The following is a 26,213-nucleotide window of genomic DNA, read 5'->3' on the forward strand; positions in this document are numbered from 1 at the left end:
CAGGGCAAATTGCTGTCTGCTGTAGTTGAAGGTGGCCCTGAGAAGTTTTGCAGACAAGGTGGCAGGTAAACTATGGCATATATTATGCTTGAACTTCATTTGACATTGAAGGGAATGCTGGGCAAAAAGAACATAATGAGAAAAGGAAGGACTCTGGAATCATGAGATACCATGGGAATTGGATGTCTATATATTGAATTGTAAATATGGAAGGCACAGAAAATAAATATCTCTAGGTACGTTTGGATCATATTTTGAGACATCTATGGTGCCAATTGTGCTTCAATTCAAAGACAAAAGGAAATATTGAATGATGATGATGTGTTTGAAGTCTCTTTAGGATGGAACAAAGGAACAGGAATCTACTGGGCACTAGACACTTTGCTAGACACACTATTTCAAGGTCTGTATCATTATTACAATTTCAAGTATTAGAAAACTGAGCCACAGAGAGGTTAAATATATGCCCAGGGACATTCAGCCAAGAGTTCTGGAGCCAAGACTCAAATCCAAATTTATCTGGCTTTAAATCTTTCCATTACTCCATGGGGCCTTTGCAATTAATCTGACAAACACATGTTGAGTTTTTTGGAATAAAGAAGCAAAGAGGCAGTAAAATCACAAGGGAAGCTTATTCAAGATGCAACAGACACCTAAAGAGATAGGAAGTAAACTAAAAGTGTTCTGTTTTTTTATGTAGCATTTTTTAGGACCCATTAGCTTGCTTCTTCTATTTTCTAATCATTGCCCAATACACTTTTCAATTTATTTTTATGTCAGAATTATATGAAAGGATTTAAATTTTCCTTGAAAATCATGTACACATTCAGAATATTCCTAACTGAACATTTCTGAAATGTAGCTACTTTAACTCTCATGGCATTGGATATTATGTGACTCAGCCAAACATGAGAGGATTCACAGGGAGCGAGTACTTTAGAGGACCTCTGGGACGACTCATGCACTAGAGCAGGTGCTAGAAAGACAAGCCAGAATCTCCTCTCTCAATCCCCAGGTAGATTTCCTCCATTTCAGCATATATCAAAAGTGTTTGCTCAACAGAATTACTCCTGCTTTTGGGCTTAGTACCACCTTACTTTTTAGATGATGCTGACAGTGATGGAAAAGACAACCTAAAATGACCTTGTTCTCTTTGTTGTGGTTAATAACATTAAATTACTTCCTCGTAAGATGGATATGCTAGTCAGAAGGCAGCCATTGGTATCCAGTGTTCTTCTCTAAGTTTCCTGCCCTAGTAGCCAAGGCAAGCATTGTTGACTCTGGAATTAGCCCTCTATTTCAGAATTGCCTCGTCATGATCCTCCTTTGCTTTCTAGGAGACCCAATAGTTTGTGCTGAGCATCTGTCCTAATCCCTTATCCCAAGGGTTAAAGCAGCTGTTTTAACCTGGCTGCCTGGCATTTCAGTTGCCAATCTTTTTTGGAAGCCGGACCTTTGTCCCATTACAAATACGTATTAACAGTGAATTGATCTCCCGGTTCACAGCTGCCTGCCTGTCTGGCTTCCTGCTTGGATTTCTCAGCCCAGAATCTGTCACTGTGCTCTCATACTTGAAGTTCCAATATTAGCTCAAATATGACTGAAACGATGTCCTTCACTCAACTACTATCTATTCATCTAGGTGTCACTTCCTTGGTATGTCTTGTACTAGTGGGTAGGTTGGACATAGTTATGCATCCTTTCTTCTCTTTGCTGCCCCAGTGTATTTTTGTTTTTGTTTTTTGGCCAAGCCATGTGGTTTGCAGGACCTTAGTTCCCGTACCAAAGATCAAATCTATGCCCCTTGCAGTGGAAGCACAATGTTCCACCCACTGGGCTGCTGGGAATTCCCGCCCAATGTTGTTTTGGACAGACAGTTGATTATAATCAAAAGTTAGGAATGTTTATGATGATAGGTAATAGGAACAAATCCAGAAAAGCAACTGAGTTACAAAATAAGTAAGTGTGTGTTCCTATAAAGATACTAGAACACAGCAGTAGGTATTTCACAATCCAGTGCAATTTGGGAATCCAAGCAGATATGTAGACAGTTTACATAAGGGAATTCTGTTTAAATAATACAGGGCTAAGGCAAGATATCTGGAACCCTCTGATGTTCCATGAACAATCTCCATCTATAGAAGATTGGCTGGAGAAGTCAAGACTTTAGTCTCAGGGAGGTTGGACCCAAAAAGTTTACTGGGACATGAATAGAAGAGCAAGATAAGGCTCCAGGTTCTAAACTAGATTGTGAAGTGGGAATTGGATTGTGGGTAAACTTCAGATGTCAAGATGTTAAAAATGGAACTTGAGAATTGGAAAAGGAGCAAGTTGAGTTGATGGTGATTCATCTGAATATGAATCAGAGCTTCTTAAATTGTCCCAGACCAAGATCATCACTGAGCCTCAGCTCATGGAAAATGCAGTCACAGAAATAGAGATTTTCGCTCTTAATTCATTAATTTATTCCTAGCGGTCTCCCACTAAGAATATTCCAGTGTAAACTATGACCAGTAAACTGTTAAAAAGTGACGTGAATAATTTTGAAGGCTGTTGCTTTCTCCAGGGCATTTATAAATGATTACTGATTGTGTATTCCTATGCATATGTGAAATGAAAAGCCCATCTTCAGGTGGTATCTGTGAAGTTCTGTGGAAGTCCTGTGTATAAGAAACCAAATTTTTCTTCTTCCCCTTAAGTTTTATCATGGAGCCAAGCTATGGTTAAAATAGTCTATTGGGATATATTATTCCAGGATTTACACATCTATATATGTATGTCTCTGTAGGTATGTACAGAAGGGTCTGAATCTACATCTGTAAACAAGAGGAAGTAAAAGGTGTTCTGCTAACTTAGAATAGTGCTTTATCATCCCCAGAGAAGGATTTGGGAGTAAGGAGTCAGCTTCATGTCTCTTTTTAATATAGCACCTGGTCTCTGAAGTAGTATAAGTTTCTGCCAAGGTGCACATCAAAGCAATTACTGTAATTTGTTGTATTTTAGGAATAGCTGTGATTATTTCAATCCCAATATTTATTGCAATTCTATTGTTTCAGCTTTGTAATAAATTGAATGCTGTGCAAAAATGAAAATGTGCATTTTCTTCCATAGGGAAACCTTCAATTTAGCAAGGGACACTGAATAACAAATTAACCTTGATCACAGTATTGAAAGTGCTGGCAAGATATATAATGAAAAATATTTATATATAGGAATCTGTACAGGCTTCAAGCACGTTATAGTGCGTGCACACACACACACACACGCACACACGCACACACACGCAGAGAATCTCAACAAAAAGACAAACAACCCAGTTAAAAAATGGTCCAATGGCCAATAAGCACGTGAAAAGGTGTTCAAGATCATTAGTCATTAGTAAATGACTACTCAAGTGCAAATCAAAACCATTTTATATCCATAGGATGGCTTTAATTAAAAAACTAAAAAATAACAAGTATTGGCAAAGATACAGAAAAACTGGAACCCTCATACGTTGCTGATAGTAACGTAAAATAGTACAGCCCTGTGAAAATCTGTTTGGCGGTTCCTCAAAACGTTAAACATAGAAATACCATATGACCCAGCAATTCTCCTCTTAGGCGTATACCCAAGAGAAGTGAAGCATGTATTTGAACAAAAACATGTATACGCTAATGTTCATAGCATCATTATTCATGGAAACAACTCAAATGCACATCAGCTGATGAATGAATAAGCAAAATGTGGTATATTCGTAAAATGGAATATTTTTTACCTGTAAAGAGGAATGAACTACTGACACATGCTACAACATACATTAACTTTATGCTAAGTGAAAGAAGTCAAACACAAAGACAATACATTATATAATTGCATTTGTATGAAAAGTCCAGGGTTTTGGGGTTTCTTTTGGGGATGAAGAAAATGTTCTGGAAATAGATAGTGGTGATGGTTGCACAGCATTGTGAATATACTAATGAACCACTGAATTGTATACTTTAAAATGGTTATTAAAGTGGTAAATTTGTGTTGTGTGAATTTTATCACAATAAAAAAATACAGTCACATACATATAAAACTAAACAGAATTTACGGTATAAAGAAACAAATGTATAAATACAAATGAAAGTATAATTTATAAAATACAGACATGATGCATTTGATGGGCGTCTAAGAGTGAATTTTTTAAGAGTGTTTCAAAAGCTCATTTGTAAATTAGTTTTTTGGGAACTGGAACATGTTTTATGATGATTCAAAAATCACTGAGTCTTAGGAGGTAGGCAGGAAAGATTATATTCAAATGCTAGGAAATAATATCCATGCCCTGTTTCCTAATAGGAAACTAAGAATCTTTTATTTCCCACATTTTAATTTCATGCTGTTTTTATCACTGTTATTTAAACTGATTGAGTATTTAAATGACAGCAGTATTTGTTAGGTGTTGTTTTCCTCTCATTTAAATATATAATTCTGAGATTTCTTAGTGAAAATTATATTTTGATAACTATGAGAACATTATGTTAGTAGATTGAATACATATATTTTATTATATTTATATATAATTTTTAAGTCTCATAATATTTGTGTTCTTCCATGACATTATTTCATGCATTAATTTAAGATTCTTTTGTTACCATCTTAATATGATGAAACTCCTGAAAATTATAAAAATTTTGACAAAACATAATTTAAAATACTTTTCATAACATCTAAACTTTTTTCTTAATTGATATAAAATAAGTTGAGCTTTATGTGTTTAGAAAATTCTCTCTAAAAATGCCTGCAAAATACTAAGATCTATAGTTTGCCTCTGAATGGATTCTATTTTTCTTATTTATTCAGCAGGGCTATTAGTTAACAGACTGATTCTTGAAAAATGCACTGTGTATTGTTAAGTTTAACAAAGAATACCTATTTTTTTTTAAAAAACTAAGACTATTTCATTAATTTAGAAGTTATGTTATCAAAAGAAACAGGGAAGAAGCATACTACCTATTCATTTATTTGCACATTAATTCGTGTAATACATAGACAGTGTCCCCATTCTTGGCCAAAACATACCTTTTCCTGTTTGTTTGGGGTTTTTTTGGTCCTGCGGTGCAGCTTGTGGGATTTTAGTTCCCTGATCAGGGATTGAACCTGGCCCTGGGCCGTGAAAGCACCGAGTGCTAACCACTGGACTGCCAGGGAGTTCCCCTGTTTCTTTGTTTGTGATTGCCTTTTCCAATTAGATAGCCCTTCAAAAATGGTGAAGAACATTTTGCATGTTTGTCTTAAAATTTAATATCTGGTGATATTTATTTATATTTTAAGAAGTCTTTGTTTCTGGACTGTGTTATATAACCACAGTAGCATATATAAATAATTTGTGTGTTTTCTATTTCTATAGATTCTACAAAGAAATTAAAAGACGTTCTTGAAGAATTCCATGGTAATGGTGTGCTTGCAAAGTATAATCCTGAAGGGGTAAAACCTTTTTTCTTTATTTAAGTTTCATATAGATGTTTGGGGGAGGGATTTCTTAATAAAGAATCCTTGGAAATAGATATTTGTATACAAAATGAAATTCATAATGAAATGCTATTCTGGAAGATACATTAAATGGTGTACTACTTTTTTCACCCCAAAGCATTTTGCTAATGAAAAGAACATTTCTATATTGTGTGCTTGGAAGTGTATAGATTATTTATAATACATGCTAGGCTCTTTTCCTAAAAGTCAGAAAACAGTTCTAGATAGAACGGGAGAGAAAGTGTGTCTGACTCTCACTCTCTGACATACAGATGTTAACCCCAAATGAACATTGGCATGGGGCAGGCAGTATTCCCTTGACTGAAGAAAGATTCTGTGATGGCTTTAAGTGGTCTCTTACTTTAAAGAGCAGGCTTGGCTACAAAGAGAGGAATTTTTTTCTCCGTATCTTGTTTTAGCCTGTTACCAATAAGCTTATGAATCTCTCCCTGTAAAAACTTGATGCCCTGTCAATTGCTTTGAAGCACCTTGCTTGAATGAATGTCTTTCCCTCCCTAATTATTTGTTAATAACCTTGTCTTTAAGACAAGGTTAGCTGAGAAATGTTACATATTAAATGTTTGATCATCATTGCTGTAAGTTCTTTTGCAGCTTCACCAAGTGACAGTTGGGTTGTATGGGAGCTAAAAGAAACTGCCCTTTGTAGAAGACTCTTTTGCCTGGATATATTGTCTAGCCATTCATTAGATAGATTTGTTTGCTGATTAAAATGTGATCTGTTTTTTGTTTTCGTTACCATTGTGGTTTTGAATGTTTACAAAAGCACAGTTCTTGGCTATCCTTAATATTTAACTTCTCTGGGATTCATAGAACTAATATTTTAGTCAAAACCGAATCTCTAAATTCTGACCTCAAAATGTTCATATTGTTTTATAATTTCCTTTTAGTATTTCCAGTACTTACTATTCTTACTCCAATATTTACTATTTTTCCTTCCATATTTTTATTCTGTCTACATTCTGATACATAATTATACTTTTTAAAGCTCTTTAACCTAAGATTTATTTTCTTTTTTAAAAATAAAGTTAATGTTTAGTGCCTACAAATGATGCAGAAAATGGACAATTTAAAGCTACTCCCATTTGCCTATATCATGAGGGAAAAAAGCAGGCATCTGGCCTACATTTTCCTCACATTTCATTTTCCTAGATGCTTTAGAGTGAGAGAAAGAATGTTGGCAGATAAATTGGTAGAACTGAAAATCTCAAAGACCAAGAAAGCAGGGTTGGAAAGGTAAAGATGACAGCTTTACTGAATTGCTGTAAGACCCCAAAAATTCATTAATATATACATTTCCCAATCATAGTTGAAAACATGCATGTTATCTAATCTACATACAGAGAGAAAAACAGTTTTTTCCCCCTAAAGATAGCTGTCGGCTATAAATTCAGTTGGAATGTGATCTTGTTTGCTTCAATTATTTCTTATTTAAAGGACTCTCAAGACTTAGTCTTACTGATATTATATGTTTCATGGGGATTATCAGTCACTATGTACTGGATTTATTGAGGTAATTACTAGATTCATTGTTAGACACACATATGATGTCAGCCTTTTCAATAATGTAATACCTCTCCATAAGTGCACAGGTCTGCTCTTGAAGTGCATTATTAAAATAATGACAGTTGAAAGACAAAAAAGTTAGATCTCATTAGGACCTAAAAGTATTTCTAATTTAAGAGTGAAATCACTCTCAAATTTTAAAGCTGATAGGTATTTTCCCGTCAGGAGAAAAATTTAAAGTTTTTATGAGTCTTTTAAACACTAGTATGTATTTTACAAAAGCTAATAGGAAATATTTAGGAATATTCAGTTTTAGAAATAAATCTTTAAGGCCTAGAGATTCTGTTCAGTACATGCCTTCATCAAGTTTATGAAAGGTTACTTTAATAGTAGGAAATAATTCATACTGTCAACTCACATGTGCAGTTACCACTCTGTATTGACTGGTCAAGTTGAGCCCAAAGTAGGCATAGATGAGTGACTACCTAATTGATGTTCAGTTGTACAAGAAAAGTGATTAATCTAGTCTTGCTTTGGAGTAAATGAGTAATACTTTGTTTTCTAAAATGGAGGTGGCTTGTATCATCCATATAAAATGTATTTACAAAGAGAAAACAACCTAAATATCTTTTAAAATTGCTTCTCCCCTTTACAAAGTAAAGCTGCTTAAATAGTAGATGCATTATTTTTCTTATGATTCAGTTGAACTACTGAATTATAAAAGCTCTGTGTATAAAAGCTTAATCCAATGAAAATGTGACCTGTTTAAGTCTATTTGAATAGAGGAGAAATATTGTGTAATATATGGATGACTCATTTATTTTTAATTCCTATGAGGAAATAAATGACAGACTCATAAAATATAAATTTAAACAATGGCTTTAAAGATTCTTTAAGAATAAGAACTTGAGAAAGGTGTTGAGATAACCAAACAAATATGATTATAAAGTTTTTAAGTAAAGAAACTCATCTTAAGAAAAGTAAAATGGGGCTTCCCTGGTGGCGCAGTGGTTGAGAGTCCGCCTGCCGATTCAGAGGACACGGGTTCATGCCACGGTCCGGGAAGATCCCACATGCCGTGGAGCGGCTGGGCCCATGAGCCATGGCCGCTGAGCCTGCATGTCCGGATCCTGTGCTCCACGACGGCAGGGGCCACAGCAGTGAGAGGCCCGCGTACAGCAAAAAAAAAAAAAAAAAAGTAAAATGACTTTCCCAAGATTAACCATCTAGGTTTGTGACAGTAACTGTAGTTAAAATCTGGTTGTCTGGGATCCCAGTCTAAGACATTTCCTCTTCACTTAATTGGCTAGGCCATTAGAATGAGAGGGAAGACCTGAGGAGATGAGAAGGATAAGGGGAAGGAAAAGGTATTTCACATGCACTGAATGACATTGCATGTCATTGCAAGCATTACATTGCTTCTGTAATGAGCATAGCATTGTTCCATTGCACATAATTATTACCGACTCATGCCCAACAAGGTAAGAGATGCCTATTAGTTTCCACCTAATCTTATGTGGACAATATAAAGAGTATGATTACAGGTAGATTGTAGTGGCCATCCAGTCCTTGTGAGAAGGTTCATAGTAAAACACACTCAGAACATCTCAGATGTAACTGATTCAGGAGAGTCATCGAATTTTATACTATGAGAAAGAATCAGTTTGGCATTGCATATATAAATATTTTTTCAATGGATTCCAAATTCCACACCAAATTATTTCATTGACATCTAAATAGATGGGAAGAAATTAAGCAGTGGCTTATGTATAGAAAGATATTTGTCTTTAAAGGGGTGGAGAGAGGCTGGGTATGTTATTCTAATAGAAGGAAATAGGAGTGGGGAATAAGTATAATCAAATTTATCTATATATATATACTGTTATATTTTCACATTCTTCTCTGGAAGGTTTTAATTATACTGTATGTGTTATTCATTATATTTATCTCATGTCAATTAGAACTGTTTGCTTATTACATTCTAAGATTGATTGATTCAGTGATTCTCAAATTTTAGCTGGCATCAGAATCACCTGGGGGGTCTTCTTAAAACAGAGGTTATTGCCTCCTCACCTTAGTTTCTGGAATGGGGCTCAGAATTTTCTGTTTTTATCAGTTTCCCAGCTGATGCTGAAGCTGCTATTTTCGAACCACATTTTTAGACCCATGGATCTAGGGTATGCTTTAAAATCAATCTGTAAACTTGACTTTTTAGTTAAATTATCAGCAATATGAGATGATAAGTATAAATTATCTTACCTTAACACATGTATTCTTTCTTTCCTTGCATGCGCAGAAACAAGACATTCTTAAACAAGTAAGACATTTTCTTTTCTATTAAAATCTGTCCTTTCTTTATTCTGATGTGAGCTATGAATTTCTTATCCGTATCACTGAGCTATACTTCTGTACCAATAAGATTCGTATAATATACAATATTAACTGTAATACTTATAAAGTTATAAGTGACTGGTTTTTGTTTAAATTAAAGACTCAAATGGAGGAGCTGATACCTCAGTAGAATCAAAAAGGGTCCAGAGTGCCGGCTTCAGTTTTGTAGACTCTTGAACTTAATTTTCTAATTTCACCAAAATAGAATCAGGCTCTGGTAAAATGATCTATTTAATGCAAGTCTTAACTTATTATTTTACAGTGGGAGATTTAATAATTGCTTTTAAATGAGATGGATAAGGACTTTTTAATTGGCCTACAGTGCTGTTAGAATCTGTGAAGAAAATATGAGTGAAAAGCTCTTGATTTTAGCCCTCCTGGGAAAAAGAGCAATCCATCTGTTGTTTCAACCAGTCTCTCCTAGTAAAGTCCATTTTGTCAAGGAAGTTTTAGGTCCATAGTTCTGTTGGATCCCTAGAATTACAACACTTTTGAGTTCTCTAAATGGAGATGTTTATATCCTGCTGGGAATATATCTTACTAAAATGCATGAGCTGTCTAAAACCATAACATTGTCTCCCTTGGACAATACTGGCTATGTACTAGTTGCTTCTTATTCACAAGTTTCCCTGTTGTTTCAATGACAACAAGCACTGCAGTTTCATCCCCAACATGTCCCAGTAGATTACATCAGAATGATCTTGACTGACTTAGACACTGGTCCTACATACTACAGTCTCCTAGGATGAAGCACAACTGAAATGGCAACTCATTGACGGTGATGATTTTTACCAGCCCCTTTCACAGGATGGCCTTTCCCTGATCTCATCCCTGACCTCTGTGGAAATGTACTAGCTCCCCCAAAGACTGTCTACATGAGCTTTATGTTGTTAGGAGGCAACTCCTCAGAGTAAACAGTTGCTTTTATTAAGCAGGCCCTAGTTTTTAAAGGGCATTTGTTGAACACCTTACTCAACAAACACTATTCTACGCAACCTTCATCCCTGCTCCAGGCTGCTTGAAAACTGGTGACAAATGAGCGTCTTTTCTTGGGGTCAGTAGAATGAGCTTCTTCCTTCCTTTTCCTGGCTCAGCCTTTGTTCCATATGCAGTTGTTTAGTAGGGAAGCAATTTCAGTTGCAGAGTAGAAAGAATGTGGAAAGCTGAGGGTAGCCAAAAGGAAAAAGAATGAGGGCATGCGTACTTATTACTCTATGTGTGTTCTTTGTTTATCAGTGTTCTGTGAGTGTAGGGTTTTCTTTTTACATTTCCTGTCATTAGATGATTCTTGGCCTAAGGCTGAGTTAAATTTTCATAGCTCCCTGGGCGTACTCTATCTTTGTACTCAGTACTCTGTACTGGGTTTGTGTTATTCAGACAAGTGAGTTGCTTCAACCCCTTAATAAGAAACCTGGGATTTCAGAACCTACATTTTGTAGTGCTGCTGCCTAATGTATATTTTAAATGTCTTTAACAAGGATATTGACACTATTATAATTATTAGCAATGATATAAACACCCTTGTATTGTAAGGTATAATTGTACTTCCAGAACCAAATTCAACCTTTACCATTAAAGAAAGCACCTGGAAAGTATAACAGAGCAAACATGGTCTTAGGGGTCTTAGGTTTCCAACTGAACTGAACTCAAATCCATATCTGCCACATATGAGCAGGTCTTGGACAAGTTACTTCATCTCTCCTAGCCTGAGTTTGTTCACCTATAAAATGAAGACAGTATTGTCTCTACTGAGTTGTTAAAAGGGTTAAATTCTAAAGTATATGCAAAATACTTAAGTCTCTGTCTGCCAGGTGTTCCATTGATGTTTTGAGGCAGTGGCTGTGAATCACGCTGTAAGGAGCAACACGATTTCATATGAAAGTTCTGGAAAATTTATGAAAGGTGAAAGGGAGAATATCTGAGACACACCCCAACCAATCCTGTAACCTTGATTTTCTCAGAGCCTCACTTTCCTCATCTATAAAGTAGTAAATGTAATGCTGTCACTCTGATGTCTTTCCCAATGCTAAATTAATTTCCTTCTACCGTGAGGTATGAGTGGAGGACATGACATGGGATTTGCTTCCCCTGTCAGGCCTGATTGCAATCCAGAGTGCTGTCCTGGCAATAGTTATGGTGTCTGTTGTATTTGCTCCACCTCTCACAACTGCATAAATGCCAGGACAATTAGTTAGCAAGGAATGGATGTAACATGTTAACCAGTATTTCTGCTTCTCTTCCCTATTACTATCAGCACAATTTCAGTCATCTTCCTCCTCTTATCAAAGCTACAACCAGAACACAGTTTTGAAAACGTACCAGCAAATTGAAGAATAAAATGCCTACTACAATTGTTATTAACCCAATTTTGACTGTGTATTACTTATTGTTAAATACATAGTAACTTTTATTTCGCCATGTTGCTTCAGTTTTTATGCCTTGATACTCAGAGAATTGCTCTTGCATAGAATGGAACCACATCCAACAATTTGAGAAAATATTTGCATGGATACTTGTGAGATTAATTAGTTATGTCATAATTAAACAAATCAAGTTGAATAACTTCTTGCAGGTTTCTTTTAATTGCACTGAGGATCAAATCTCAACATTTACAAAAAAAACAAACTATTTTATATCTCTGAAAACATCTAGAATTTGAGAACGGACCATCTGCTACATCTATCCTAAATTGAAAGCTTGGATTAATGATTTGACTGCTTCATGTGGCTAGGTGATATCTGTTACAGTTGATATGTCACAGTTGATCCATTTCTCCCTTAGTGTTCTGTAATAAATATACAGAAATTTAACAATAGGTAAATATTTAGGGTATATAAAATACAGTTATACTAATTGCTTCCAATTGCTTTCTCTACAGATGAGTTTTAAAAACAAGGTTAAATAATTTGAAAAATAAACTAGTAACTCTCCTGAGTTTAATCATAACAGCTAACTTTGATATGCAGTATTTAAACATTCTGTGTAGGTTGCTCTTTCATTTTTTTCATAACATTTATTAAATAATTTATATGACTTAAAAATCAGGTTAGAGAAGAAGTGACGCTGGGATCTTCAGGTGATCTTTTTCACTTGTTCAGGGACAAGTAGAGCAAACTCTTTAGGTGCTTGCTACAACTAAAACTTATCTTAAGGTTTGTATGTTGTTTCTGTTTGTGTGTTTTCATCAACAGGAATGTTTTTTTTGAGCAGAAGTACATTTAAGGATATTAGGGGAAAATAAATCTAGAGATTTGTGTAGAAAAGCCTAGAGTGTCTAAGGATTTTAAGGGTTTTTTTAATAGGTAAAGGAAATCATGAATGATATTCCTAAGATCAACGAGTTAAATTTTCCATGTAGGAAAATACTTCTAAAGCCAATGTGAACAACAGGCTTAAGTTAAAGAGAAGACCAGGTATGAGTTATTGAAGCAGTCCAATCAAATGATGAAAGCTGGGCGGGCAATTGGGATTGTAATAGAGGCTGGGGGCAGAGTTAGAACACATTGCAGATATATGGTCAAAAGTAATAGGTTAAAAAAAAAAGTAATAGGTTACACTTAGTATGTCAAAAAGAGTTACAGTCAACTCAGTTTTCAAGATTGTGGAACTGAGTAGAGGTAGTTATGCCATTACTTTTTATTTTTATACTTTATTTTATTTCCCTTTTTTCTCTAATGGCTAGTTTATTGATACACTAGTCGATACATTTGACGGTGATAAACCAGTTGTACTAGGTATGAATATTGAAAAATCAAAATCTGTCTATAGAATTATACTTTGATTAACTATAACATAGTAGCCTTTGAAGTCAGAAATATTTAGGTCCTTGGCACTAACTAGGAGCTTTTGGCTTTGGGCAATTTGCTTGACTTTTCTGAGCCCCAGATTTCTGTCTATAAAATAGGAGTGGCAGTAGCATTTACTTAAGGGGTTATCATGAGGATTGAAGTATAGCATACACATAACATATTAATACTTAGTGCAGTTCCTGGAACACAATAACATTTAGAGAGTTTCCATTATATGCAACAAACATATTAAGCAAACACCTAATTTTATTTTTCCACTTATGGATAATAGAGTGTATCACTAACTATGAAGATTAAAAGGAGATATTGGAGGCTTTAAGAAAGAGTTTGGCATAAAAGCATGCACTGGTGAGAGATAAATATACAGAAAGTGAGAAAAGCACTTGGAACAAAAATAATTGGGTTGCGTCCCAAATGCATTTATTGCATGTATGTTATATACTGGATATTGTATCTGGACCTGTGGGAGAAATACAAATGGTTAAGATGATCTTTGCTATCAAAAAGTGTCAAACTATTAAATATATTTTCAAATTGCTGACAAAATGCTTCAACTCAGGGAATTCTTAAGCGCTGAATTCTTAAGTCTTTACCCAGTTGTAAAATGTCAATCCCTCACTCTCACATGCTGGCTGAGTATTTCCTAGTCTGCCTTCTACACCTTCCCATCTTGATTTTTCTCCCAATAATAACCCTGGTATATTTGGGCCTTGATGGATTAGAAAGAATAGAATTTATAGGATAGTATATATTTGAAACCATTCCAAATTTTTGGTTATTTTGTTATCATTAGTTTTATTGATTTTATTTTAATCTACAATATTAAATATATAACCATATGCTATTATACTTTAAAGTAATCTCATTTGAGATTTATTAAGTGAAACAGTATATTCCTGCTCAGAAGCTTTTTCTATTTCACAAATTCTTACCATCCTACCTGAATCAGTTTTCTTTGTTGCTAGATTTCCTACCAAGAGGTAATTGAGTGAAATTGTGCTATTTTTTTTCTTCTTTTTTTGCTATTCCAGTGTCCATACTTCAAATATATAAGGAGGACTTACAATGTAAAAGACACTATTTTAGGCACCATGTGATGCAGTGTTGTGTTGGATCTTATAGTCTAGCAGGGAAGAAGAGATACTTGCAATTCTGCCTGCACACATACCTTCATTAAGAGAGCTCCCTTTGGAAATTTTCTTTCAAAATAAAGATGCAAGTAAGCAGTCATTAAAAACTGACATTGTTAATGAAAATTATATATGCATAGTTGTTCCCAAACTCTTTATTTAGTTTTCGAGGAGAAATAACTTTTAGAGCATATGGTGTGTGCCTCAGTAACAGCTCACAGCAGTTCTAGTGACAGCACTGAAACATAGGCAAGACAACGTCCTACTCTGTGAAAGTAGGACGGATTCCTGCTAAGTACAAAATGTAGTTGGATACAGACTCTTGATCACAAGATATACTGAAAATCACGATAAAAATAATCTGCTTAAAATTCTTCTAATCCATTATTTGTATTTCATAATTACTAAAATAACTTGGAGTAGCATTGTTTGTTATTCTTGCCATTTATCGTCTTACTGAAAAACATGCTTCTAATTTTCTCTTTACTGAGACTTAATAAATGTTAGTTTTAGGTAAAGACAAGTACAACTAATAAATTATGCACCTCTGAGGTAGTAAAAATAATTTCATTTGCCAAAACTAAGCTTTAAAAATCCAATGTGAAATTCACACTTTCACTTTCACTCTTTATCTTTTAACAGAAGTTTCTCCATGGCAGTTTTAGGAGACTATCAAGGAGCTCTCTGAAATTTGAAGTAATGAACAATAAATTGCAATACAAAATAAGCATAAACAATGAGACATTTAAAGTGCACAGTTTTCTTCTGAAAGTATTTTAATATAAAAAAATATGTATTTGAAATCTCAGGAAGTTAGCCATGCTACATATTAATTTATATACTTTGGTTCAGTGACCTTTACATCAATGTTCAATTTAATATAATTAGTTAATGATATAAATTAGACAGCAGAATTGAAATGGAAATGGTGAAAGAATGCCTCTAATTTAAGTTACCGCCTACCTCATTTGATCAGAGTTCTTTTGCCCAGTAGCCAACAGTATTGTACACATAGCAGGTACTCAGTCCATACTTGCTGGTAAATGAATTAAAGTCATTTCTTTGTGAATGGTTTTAGCTAGTACCTTAATCTATAATAGTTCAATGATTCCTTTTTTCTTTTAGAGATCACTTATTAATCAGCTGTGTATACAAGTTTGTTAGAAAGTGTGAAAATTGGACAATCTTCTGTGTGATATAAAAGTTGTAAGATCCTATTATATAAAATGATCCTATTATATAAAAGAGTCTTATGATCCTATTATGGTCATATGATCCTGTTAAAATGTGTTAGACCATGTGATCTCCTGCTGCAATCCCTCCAGTAACTGTTCCTCTCTACCTTAAAACCATAATGCTTTATTGACTTTCTAGTACATGTTACAGGATCAGCCCCCATCCACACACCACCAAAGATCCTATCTCTCTAGTCCTCCCTCAGTCCTGCTCGGGACCCCTGCTTTTCCTCACTAGCTCCTACAGCAAATCTTCTACAACAGGACCATCTTAATACCTCAGGATATTCGCACCACCTGTTTGATCTGGAATGTTCTTTCTCCAAATATGTACGAAGCTCTCTCCCTCATCTCATTTAAATCTTTATTCAAAGAACCAATTCTCATTTCCTAGTCCTCAGATTTAAAACTGTAAGCACCCCTCCCCCATATATAAACCTTTCCTTCTTTATTTTTTTAGGCAACATTTAATACCTTCAGACACTGTACTTTTATCCTGTTTATTTTGGATTTTTTCTTATTCCCTTCATTAGAAGATAAGCCTCCTGGTGGAAGGAGTTTTGCATATATCAGTAACATTTTTACCACACCACTGAGAACAGAGCCCAGTACAAAGTGGATGTATGCATGATGAACATTTGCTGAATATGAGAAAATCTTCATCCCAAGACTGCCAAAATAAAGTAATGATAGAATGACGACATTTATTTTCATTCACTTTGAATCTACTTGGATGAATACTAGAGTTATTTCTTTAGTATTAGCAGGGATTTAAACACCAAGAAACCAGATGGTCAGATATAGTAATGAAAGGCATATAGAAATGTGTTTTTGGGTTTGTGCCAACTTGGCAACAACATCTGAGCAGCTTCCCAAGTTTGTATTCTTTACAGATTCTCTGTGTTATCTCCCTAAATAGTCTGTGCCTGTTCCTTCAGGAAAAAAAAATGAAAAAGCAGTTTTCAAAATTTTAAACATCATTTGATGTATCTGTCTTTGAGCTTACAGCCAGTTCGATTTTTGAACACTCATTCAATTGCCTGACCCCTACTTTTTTCATTAGTGTTTCGATTGCTGTGCATATAAATGATCTCATTCTATTTAAAGGTCACAGTCTTCAAAAACCAATGCTAATGCTGCTAGATGATAGCAGTAGAAAATAAGATACTTAAATTTCAAGATATTCTGCTAAATCATGAGATAAGGAAAATGTATAGATTGAGGACATTATCCACTTACAGAAATGTTTGGTACTTTGGACAGCATAGAATTCTAGAAAAGATTGGAAAATCTTTTGCTAATAAGAAAAAAATGGGTTAACCAGGAAAGGCATTGAAGATTAATTCCTCAGTGAATCTGAAACACTGAAGCAGCTGCCTTTTGGCTCTGAAGAAGTTTGGGGTTTGCAGCATTTTAAGCTGTGTGTAATGACAGGAAATGTAAGAGAAAGGAAGTTTGCTGCCACCAATAATGTAAAGAAGTTGGAGGAAAAAGTTGATATCATCAGTAAAACTTCAGTCATGAATAGGATGACATCATCTCATGGAAATCATTTAAGAACTAGGGAAATCTTTATTCTATTCTTATGTCTATGATAAGTTTTTATTTTTTTTTAAAGTAAGATAATCTATTTTTAAAGGCTTGCTTTCTGAAGGCAGTAATTTGCCAATGTTGCCTGACGCAGAAAAATTACAGCAAAATATCTAAGACCCCAAAAGCAGAGGGTTAGATTTGGAAAAATGCAATGAAATTCTAGTTTCTTGGACCAATAAAGAGGTGGGCAAATTAAGATAATGAAAAAACCCATCTAACCTCAAACAAGTGCTTCTTTTTACTTATTCCTTTTTTTCTTTTACTATTTTATTTCTTTTACATCCTATGTGTCCAAGGGTGCGTTAAGTGCTTTACGTCAATTTATTATTACGTTTAGGCAGCAATGCTGAACAGTTGATCTTATATGGAGGAAATTAAGGTGTAGTGATGTCAGATAATAAAACTAAGCTATTTTTTGATTGCTGAGCAAGGGAGAGCTACAACACTGGAGAAAATTCTGAAAGTTTTCCTGAGATCTGAAAAAAGAAGGACCAAGGAGAAATGTATTCCTTATTAAGAGGGATGTCATGCATTAAGTTCACTTCTTCCTTTTGGTTGTCTATTTTTCTGGTTTTCATCATGAAATCACAAGCACCAATTTCAAGGAGGTCCTATGTGGGTTATCACACTTGGGATGTGGCAGATTTTTCCTTAAAAAGAGAAAATATGTTTCTTGCCCCAAATCACTCAGGTGGTGAGTGGAGGTATTGGAATATGAAACAAAATCGTTTTATTCTGGAGTCCTTGTTTTTGTTTTTGTTGGTTGTTTGGTTAGTTGTTGTTGTTTTCCTGCTCCCACATCAAACCCTTGGCTTGAAATAATTGTTTTAAAATATAATCTTATTGTAAAGGAAGATTCAGAGAAAAAAATTTCAGCAATTATAGTCTTTGTTCACATTTTATTACCTGGTTTCTCAAAAAACGAAACAAAAAAAAGTGAAAAACAAGTAAACAACGACAATTTTAAAAAACACCCACCAAAAAAACAATGAACCATGTAATGATTTGTTAAATGCAAATGGAAACATTTAAGTTAATATGGTTTTAAGGCCCATTCGTCAAATACCATTTGGAATTCTTCCTAACAAATCAAGAGGTTGGTATTATAGATGAAGAATTTGAGGCACAGAGAACTTAATAAATTGCCCACTGTCACACAGTTGGAAAGTGTTGGATCTGAGAGTTGATCTAGGTAGTCTGACTTCAAAGCCATGCTCTGTCATCTGTTATGTTTCCAAACACAGTGCTGACTACAAAAGGGTACAGGAAGAAAAGCAACTATAAGTAACTTTGATTTTAATCACAATGCTTGTGAATGTTTACCATATAAATTTCCTATAACTTTGCATATAGCATTAAGTCCTGCGTTCCCCATAGACTTTCTCACATGTTGAAGATTATTGACAAGTGTTGGTCACTCATCCAGCTGAGTGTGGATTACTTCTCTTTTGATACGCCATCCTGAGGAATCCTATTAGTAAGAATAGGTGCGCAGCTCAAGGCAACTTATTTGGATATACTAGTCTGGCTTCTGGCCTCATTTGTGTATTTTGAAACCTTGGCTTCATTCATTGTGGCAATTTGCTTTTTGAAAGTACTTCTGCTAATTGATGCTATTCTTTATATATTCATATTATTCACAGTTTTTAGTTTTGTGGTTCAATCCACTAGTAGAATTTACAATATTCTGTGGTGGAGCTGATTCATTAAATATGGAAGGAAATGAAGTCTTTTTACCGCCACCAATATAAACACCTGAAGTGCCCTTCTGAGAATTAATAAGCAAAACAAGACTAAGTTAAGTTTAACCAAAAATGTCAGATTAAGTTGTAGACAGAGTCTTGGAACCATTAATAAATAAAGTGACGTTTTTGGTTTGGTTTTGTATTAGCTTGAGGTTATGTTAGGTACAAAAGCATACACAGTACATATACTTAAAGGGCATGCGATCTAATCTGCAAAAATTTCCTTTCTCCTAATGATACCCCTGTATGTCTGATTCCCTTTTAGGTTTATTCAGAACAGTACAATAATAAAATTGGTTGTTCTCTACCACCTTATCCCAATATTTTTACATAGGAAAAATAGACTTTTTGTATCCAAAATATCAGTTTATGGAATTAATTTTATTCTCCTCTGCCAGGATTCTGTAAAAATTTAGGAGCATTAATCTGCCAAGTTTTATTTTTTCCTTATTTTTAGTTTCATGTCAGTTACGTTAAACTGGGTAATAAAAAAAGTGCCCCTCAAGGGCTTCCTATGAGGCCTATAGCCCTTGCAGTCTCTTGATCTGGACAGATGTGGCTTTATCTCAGTTTCTTCTCTGTAGGTTTCCTAGTCCCTTCAAATGGCCTACTGGATAGTATCCAGCACAGCTCCAGGGGACTTCTCTTCCATGCGGTCTACAGCTATTTCCTAGGCAACATTTATGCATTATTGTCCCTGCAGTCACAAGGAGGGTTGGCCAAGCCCAGTACAATACCATTTTCTTGTCTTTGTCCCGAGTACCTGTAGCCTTGTCCTCAGTTTCCCAGGCAGGAGTCAGATCCTGGCCCACTGTCCTCATTTACTTGGAGAAAGCAAGCTCTCCTAGTAGCTCCTGTGAAATCCTCTCATTAACTTGAGGATAGAAGTGGCTCCCATCACCATTTCCCCAAGTGGACATGGAGATTCCCAAAGTAGCAATGGTTCTTTGCATGTAAATGTCGACGCTTTGATAGTGCTGCAATGAGTAAGAGTGAGCATGGATCGTGAAGTAGATTTCTTTGAAAATCTGCATAGGAAGATTTAGAATTTCACTTTAGAATTTTATATCCACTCGTCTTGGTGTTAGGGTGAAACTTTCATGTCAACCACTTTCTCCAATTGTCGAAAACAATGTTCAGACAAGGGAGATGAGAGAAATACCTTTCTTTCTGAGTATTCATGCTGTGTTCATGACTCTGCATTGGCATCTTCACATAATTGTCTGATTTAATCATCATAACAACTTTACGGGATTGGGAATATTATACTCAATTTACAGAGGAGGAAATTAAGTTTCAAAGAGTAAAAATGTTAAGGCCACATAGATACTGTGGAAATAGAGATGTCTGAGTGAAAAGCTCCTGGTTTTCCTGCTCCATTATTGCAGGTAAGACATACAAATCTACTCACCAGTGTCAACCTAGGACTGACTGCCCGATTTACTTCTCAAATAGTTACCTTCCTTTTGTAGACTTGGATTTAAGAATGTTTGAGGTCGTGTCTCCTACTAATGATTTTGAGCATAGCACAGAATCTTAACATTGGCTGAGTCTTAAAATATATGTTTAAATTTTTTTTCCAGACAATAGATTTTGAAGGTTTCAAGCTATTTATGAAGACATTCCTGGAAGCCGAGCTTCCTGATGATTTCACAACACACCTTTTCATGTCATTTAGCAACAAGTTTCCTCATTCTAGTCCAATGGTAAAAAGTAAGCCTGCTCTCCTCTCAGGTGGTAAGTTTAATTATTTACTTTAAAAATGTGTGTAATGCAAAAACCTCAAAGGGAAAAATCATTATAAGTTCTCTGTAAGCTGAGATGATTTGTTTAAAAATTACCTTTATTGCAGGATTTATCCTTTCATACTAAGACTGTGCAACTAAACATTAGAGAAAATATATTTTGTCATTATTCATCACTTGTCATTTCAATGTCTTAGAAGTCTATGTTTAGGTAATAATTTTAAGAGATACTTCCATCAGATATAGGAAAGTGCTCTTTTAAATGACTGGAATATATATATGTGTGTGTGTGTGTGTGTGTATATATATATATATATATAAAAATATATGTAGTCACAAGGCAGTTATGTAAAAACATAGTATTTAATATCATTTGTTCAAATTACCAGTATACTTTCACATTTTTAGATTTGTAAACTCAGAACAGAGTTTAGATTTTTCTCTTAGATACTTAATTCAGTTTGTCACCATAGAGATGGTTGGTTCTCTCATTAGGTGTAGCTTTTTAGAGATGCCTAATGCATTACTACCTGTCACTAATTGTATCACTCTCCACACAGTCAGGAAAATAGAAATCTCACTATATTACTTTAGAAAATGTGCAATAGGAAACTGGTTAAACAGTGTCGGAGAGTTGAAAAAGTGAAGATGAGCACTGAGACACACTGAGGTAGAACCAGAGGCCTCCCCTGGGTTGGAGTCTTCAAAACCCAGAAGCTTGGAAGGAGGACCTCTAGGACCTGGGAGGCAGAGTTGGGGGGTGGGTGTTGCCTGGCAGGTCTCACTGACAGACTCCTGTGGAGGGGATCCTTCCTGATTGGCTCTAATAGCTCAGGAGCTCAGGGAGGAGTGTGCAGCCCTGGAAGTCAGACCTCTTACAGCATCACCATGGTCTGTGCAGGACTGAATTGCGGGAGCTCACTGCGCCTTCTTGGTGTGGCAGTAAGCTGCCACAAGACTAGAGCGCCTTGCTACTGGCACCAGATGCTGGGACGGTGAGATGCTGGAGAGATCTAACAGATAAGTGCAGGTAGACCAGCAGGAACTTGTCCCTTCTCCCTCCTCCCTTCTGTTGTCTCTCTAGTGCCCCCTGTGAACCCAACAGGTTTCCATCTGGCAATGGAGAAATATAGTCTACAGCAGTGTTTCCAAAACTCTTTGATCTCAGGACTCTTTTAGGCTCTTGAAAATTATTGAGGACCCCAAAATGCTCTTGTTTATATGGGTGATATTTATTTCTATTTACCATATTAAAGATGACACATTCTAGAAATTACAATGATCGTCCCCTCAGATGTTGACAAAAATAACATCTTTAGGAAAAATGACTATTTTCAAAAACAAAAAAAAATGAGTGAGAAGATTGACATTATTTCACACTGTTGCAAATGACTAACATCCAACTCCATAGAAGACAGCTGAATAACCACATCCGCTGCTGCTTTGCCATATCATGTCAGGTAGCCCCTTGCAAAGTCCACTGTACACCCATGAGAGAATGAGAGTGAAAAAAGCAAATGATATCTCAGAATCATCACTGATAGCATTTTGACCTTACAGATCCCCTGAGAGGGGATTAAGTATCCCGTGGGAGCCTCTGGTCGAGACTTCCCGTCCTAGCGTCACAACGTAGAATATCGAAGTGTGGGTAAAGAGGTGAGGAGAATTTTACTAATTAGCACTCTAATAAATAAAAAGCTTAAAACATATAATTAAGAAATAGGTGACTGAGCCAGAAACAAAACTTGGGCAATCTGATGAGGAGTCCACACTATTAAGCCTTACGTTGTGCTGCTTCCCTTTCTGTTAATGGAGTAAAATATTCTTCCTCGAGCAATCACATGTTGGTCCAAGCTTTTTAAAACAGATGATCCCTTCAAAATATGGAGCAATTCATATGCTTATAACCTTTAACTACCCATCAAATATTTTTCGTTCCTGAAATGATTCCCCTTATACCATGAACTGAGAGGACTCCGCACACTTGCTGTTTTCTGTGAATGAGTTCCGTTTAGTTTGTCCTAAAGTGTGGTTTCAGAGCTTACAAGTGTTCTGGGCCGAAAATTTTTATATGAGACAGGTTTTTACTTGGATCTAGAAATGAAAACTTCTGTGTTCTCCATTTCATGCTATAAATGGATTGCATATTCCTTAGAAATAACAAAGTTGTCCCTTATTTAAATTTACATGAAGCAATACTGTCCTTGGGAAACACTGTCTTCTTTAAGAAGACAAATACTGTCTTGAGGAAGAAGGGGGAACATTTTTTGATATGTTGTCTCTCTGAGTCAACAGACTCAGACTAATTGTGTCACACTTGGAGGAAAGAGACAATCTAATTACTTTGGTAGTTTTATAAGAAATTCAGGGCTTCCCTGGTGGCGCAGTGGTTGAGAGTCCGCCTGCCGATGCAGGGGATACGGGTTCGTGCCCCGGTCTGGGAGGATCCCACATGCCGCGGAGCGGCTGGGCCCATGAGCCATGGCCGCTGAGCCTGCGCATCCGGAGCCTGTGCTCTGCAACGGGAGAGGCCACAACAGTGAGAGGCCCGCGTACCGCAAAGAAAAAAAAAAAGAAATTCAAACCTCAAACCCTCTTTTCTTCAGATAGCACAAAGTAAGTACTACGTAGAAGATACCAAATTTACAAGGAGTAGAGATCAAACCATGTTTCAAAATGGGAAAAAAAAATAAGGAATAACAAATAGTACTTCTTTTGGGACAATCACACATCCTGCATAGACCTACTTGAAAGGAATTGTAAGATAGGCTGCGTAACCCTCATGCAGCAATAATAAATTAAACTGTGATGGCTTTTCAAAGCGTGGCCTCCACATTTTAAGACATAGGTGCATAGTGTCCTTTGTAGGACTGTTTCTCATCCTGTGTATTTTCAGAATTACCTTTGATAGTGGTTTTTATTCTGGGAAATAAGGAACCCTGGACAGTAATAAAATTTTCAAGGCCTGGGGTAGCCTTGACTCAGAAACTGAAAGATACATAGATTTTTATTCCTAGAAACTTGCTTTGCAATAATCTAAGTTATCTACGCAAGATGTATTTGTGGTTGAAAAAAATTACAAATGAATTTTGAATAAAGAGGTGCTATATAATCTGCTTTGTTTATCTGCTCTGAGAGTTCAGATGTTTCATTACCACATTACCATCAGGAATATGGTAGCCATTCTTGATTCTGTATATCAATTGAACAATAAAGGTTTCTCAATAAGAAGACAAACTTTTTAAAAGGAAAAAAATGTTATTCTTGTTAATGAACAATGATCACATATTTGGTAAAAGTAAAACATTTAGTTTTTATAGAATAAAACATTTAAAAATAATTATAAATAGGTATAAAAGTTATGAGTGTGTATGTAGTTGTGTTTCATTGAACCTAATGATCCATCTGGCATTTCATGTAGTGGATTATGTATTGTTTTGGAACATTTTGTTTCCGTGAAGTGCCTCTTATCCCCTATTTAAATATAAGATGATTAATTCTGCTGTTCCCATGTTGGTCTTTTAGTTTTTAAATATATCCCCAATATACCATCTTTCCAGCTTTCTTATAACCTTTTCTGCTTCATTGTAAATCCCAAATCCCTAATCCTAAACCTCTCTGCTAGTCCAACAACCAATTTCTGATCTTACCTTCATCCCTAGAATCTATCACTTGAACTATTATCTTTACAGAAATGTTTAATTATTTGGAATCCTTTTTTTTTTCCGCAAGTGGCTCACAAACCCTCAACCATGGATCACTATTATGATCCCATATTTCAGTCCCTGCTATTTGCACACTGAGCATATCCAGGGGGAAATCTCATAAATCTGCATGCAGGTTGTTGTCACTACACATTCCTAACACCCAGTATTAACATGGCCTTAACACCTCTTCAGCTTTTAAAAAAATCTATTCTGAAAAGTATTTATTCTTGATACTGTCTCCTAGATCAATCAGGTTAAACTTTTTAAACCTCCTTTAGTTTATTCATATCTTTCCCCTCACTCTCAACAGATGCCATTTTTTTTTCACATCATACAAAAAAACAGGTGCTGTCTAAAATAAAATGCTCAATTGTTTCCCACACAACCCAAAACGGTTTCTTCAGCTCACAGAGAATACATATTACTATATTCCAGATGGAGCCCTTCATCTGAGTGAGTGTTCCATAAGGAGTCAAACTAAGTGGATTGGAAAGTCAAATAATTATATTCTACCCAAATCTGCTTCTATTCCTGTCTTCTTTCTGGTTGAAAGGAACCTGAGTATATATCAATTTCCCTACCCTAAAATCTTGGACCCTTCCTACCCTTCACTGCCTCACTACTTAGGTTTAGTTAATCACAAAATGCTATTACTCGTTGTAACTTCTTCTCAAACATTCTGCCTGTGTCAGTTTGATACATCATTGTTTGTGTCCTAGACTATCAATTAGCATGACTCCCAGCCAGGCCCTGCCCTCCCATCTGGAAAATGTTCTTTCTAACACAGAAGCCTGATGATAATTATTCATGGGTTCCCAAGTGCAGACTTTCACAATCACCTTGTGGAATGTTTTTTAAACCTTTATTTCCCAAGTAAACATAAATCCTTGATACTTAAAGCCGATTAAAGCAGAGTTACTTTGCTTTGAGGGTGGTGCAGGAGAGGTCTGAGTACAGGGAGTCCTAGTCACTCTGCCTTCCCCCTGCCTCTGGAGACACCCCCTCCTGAAGTGACCTTACAGAGACTCCAGGGCCTGGGCAGTGCAGTTAAGAAGATGATAAAATCTGAGTTCCACAGCATTAAGCCAATGCCATGCAGCTTATAGAGTCTTGCCTACCGTCCTCATTCTCTGTCTCCTTGCCCCATGCACCCAGATTCTTTTCATATCCAACTGTTTGCTGTGACTTAAAACCTGCTGTGCTTACTCAGGACTCTGGGCTTTTCTGCATGATGTTCCCTCTGCCCTTATTTCACAGCAAAACCCAGCTCCTTCAGGTCTCAGCTAATGCTTCATTTTAATTCAAGAGCACATGCTGTGTACCATGCTATGGATGCAGTGATCAGTAAGATGGGATACCTAGAGAGTGTAGCTGGGAAGCAACCCTGTCACCCTTGTTAAAGTCCCACCATCTGCCTCTTGTAGATTAGCTGGGACATCCCTGCCTCTCTCCAAATCCCACCTTTGACAGTTGTCACACAGAAACTCCTGGAATTAACCCTCTTCAGCTAAATTGTTTTTCTTTTTGTGTAGGACAGCAATTAACAGCAGTTATTAATAACAATTACTTTCTCTAAGAATATGGCAATTAGAAGAGAATGTGATGTGATTTATTAACTGGTTCAGACACTCATACTATATATTCCTGTTGGGCTCCCCAGTGTCCAAAACATTGACTTTATAATAGGAACATCCTTTATTAACCATAGGTCAGTGTAAGAGTTTTTGTTATTTCTTATTAGTTGTTTCATAGCACACAAAGAGAAGATTTTCCTAGCACCGTTTAAATCAGATCATGTAGTGAATTGACCAGTCGTACCATTTAATTATTCATTTTATTAT

At 35.8% G+C, this 26,213-nt stretch overlaps 1 protein-coding gene across 6 annotated transcripts in view; it reads left to right on the forward strand.

Annotated features, from left to right (window-relative positions):
- The window catches only part of DGKB (diacylglycerol kinase beta), a 703,373-nt gene that overhangs the window by 142,470 nt on the left and 534,690 nt on the right, over nucleotides 1-26,213 (forward strand). For 3 of the 6 annotated variants that reach the window (XM_029233663.1, XM_029233664.1, XM_029233667.1), the window contains exons 2-4: nucleotides 5,372-5,448; nucleotides 9,314-9,334; nucleotides 20,504-20,657. In XM_029233663.1, coding sequence (XP_029089496.1) covers nucleotides 5,372-5,448; nucleotides 9,314-9,334; nucleotides 20,504-20,657 — 252 coding nt within the window. The remainder of the gene's footprint in view (nucleotides 1-5,371; nucleotides 5,449-9,313; nucleotides 9,335-20,503; nucleotides 20,658-26,213) is intronic. The other 3 variants (XM_029233668.1, XM_029233665.1, XM_029233666.1) reach the window with 1 other exon arrangement.

Source organism: Monodon monoceros, unplaced genomic scaffold, assembly GCF_005190385.1.
Source record: "Monodon monoceros isolate NGI ecotype Baffin Bay Population unplaced genomic scaffold, NGI_Narwhal_1 Super_Scaffold_2, whole genome shotgun sequence".
Lineage (NCBI taxonomy): Eukaryota > Metazoa > Chordata > Mammalia > Artiodactyla > Monodontidae > Monodon > Monodon monoceros.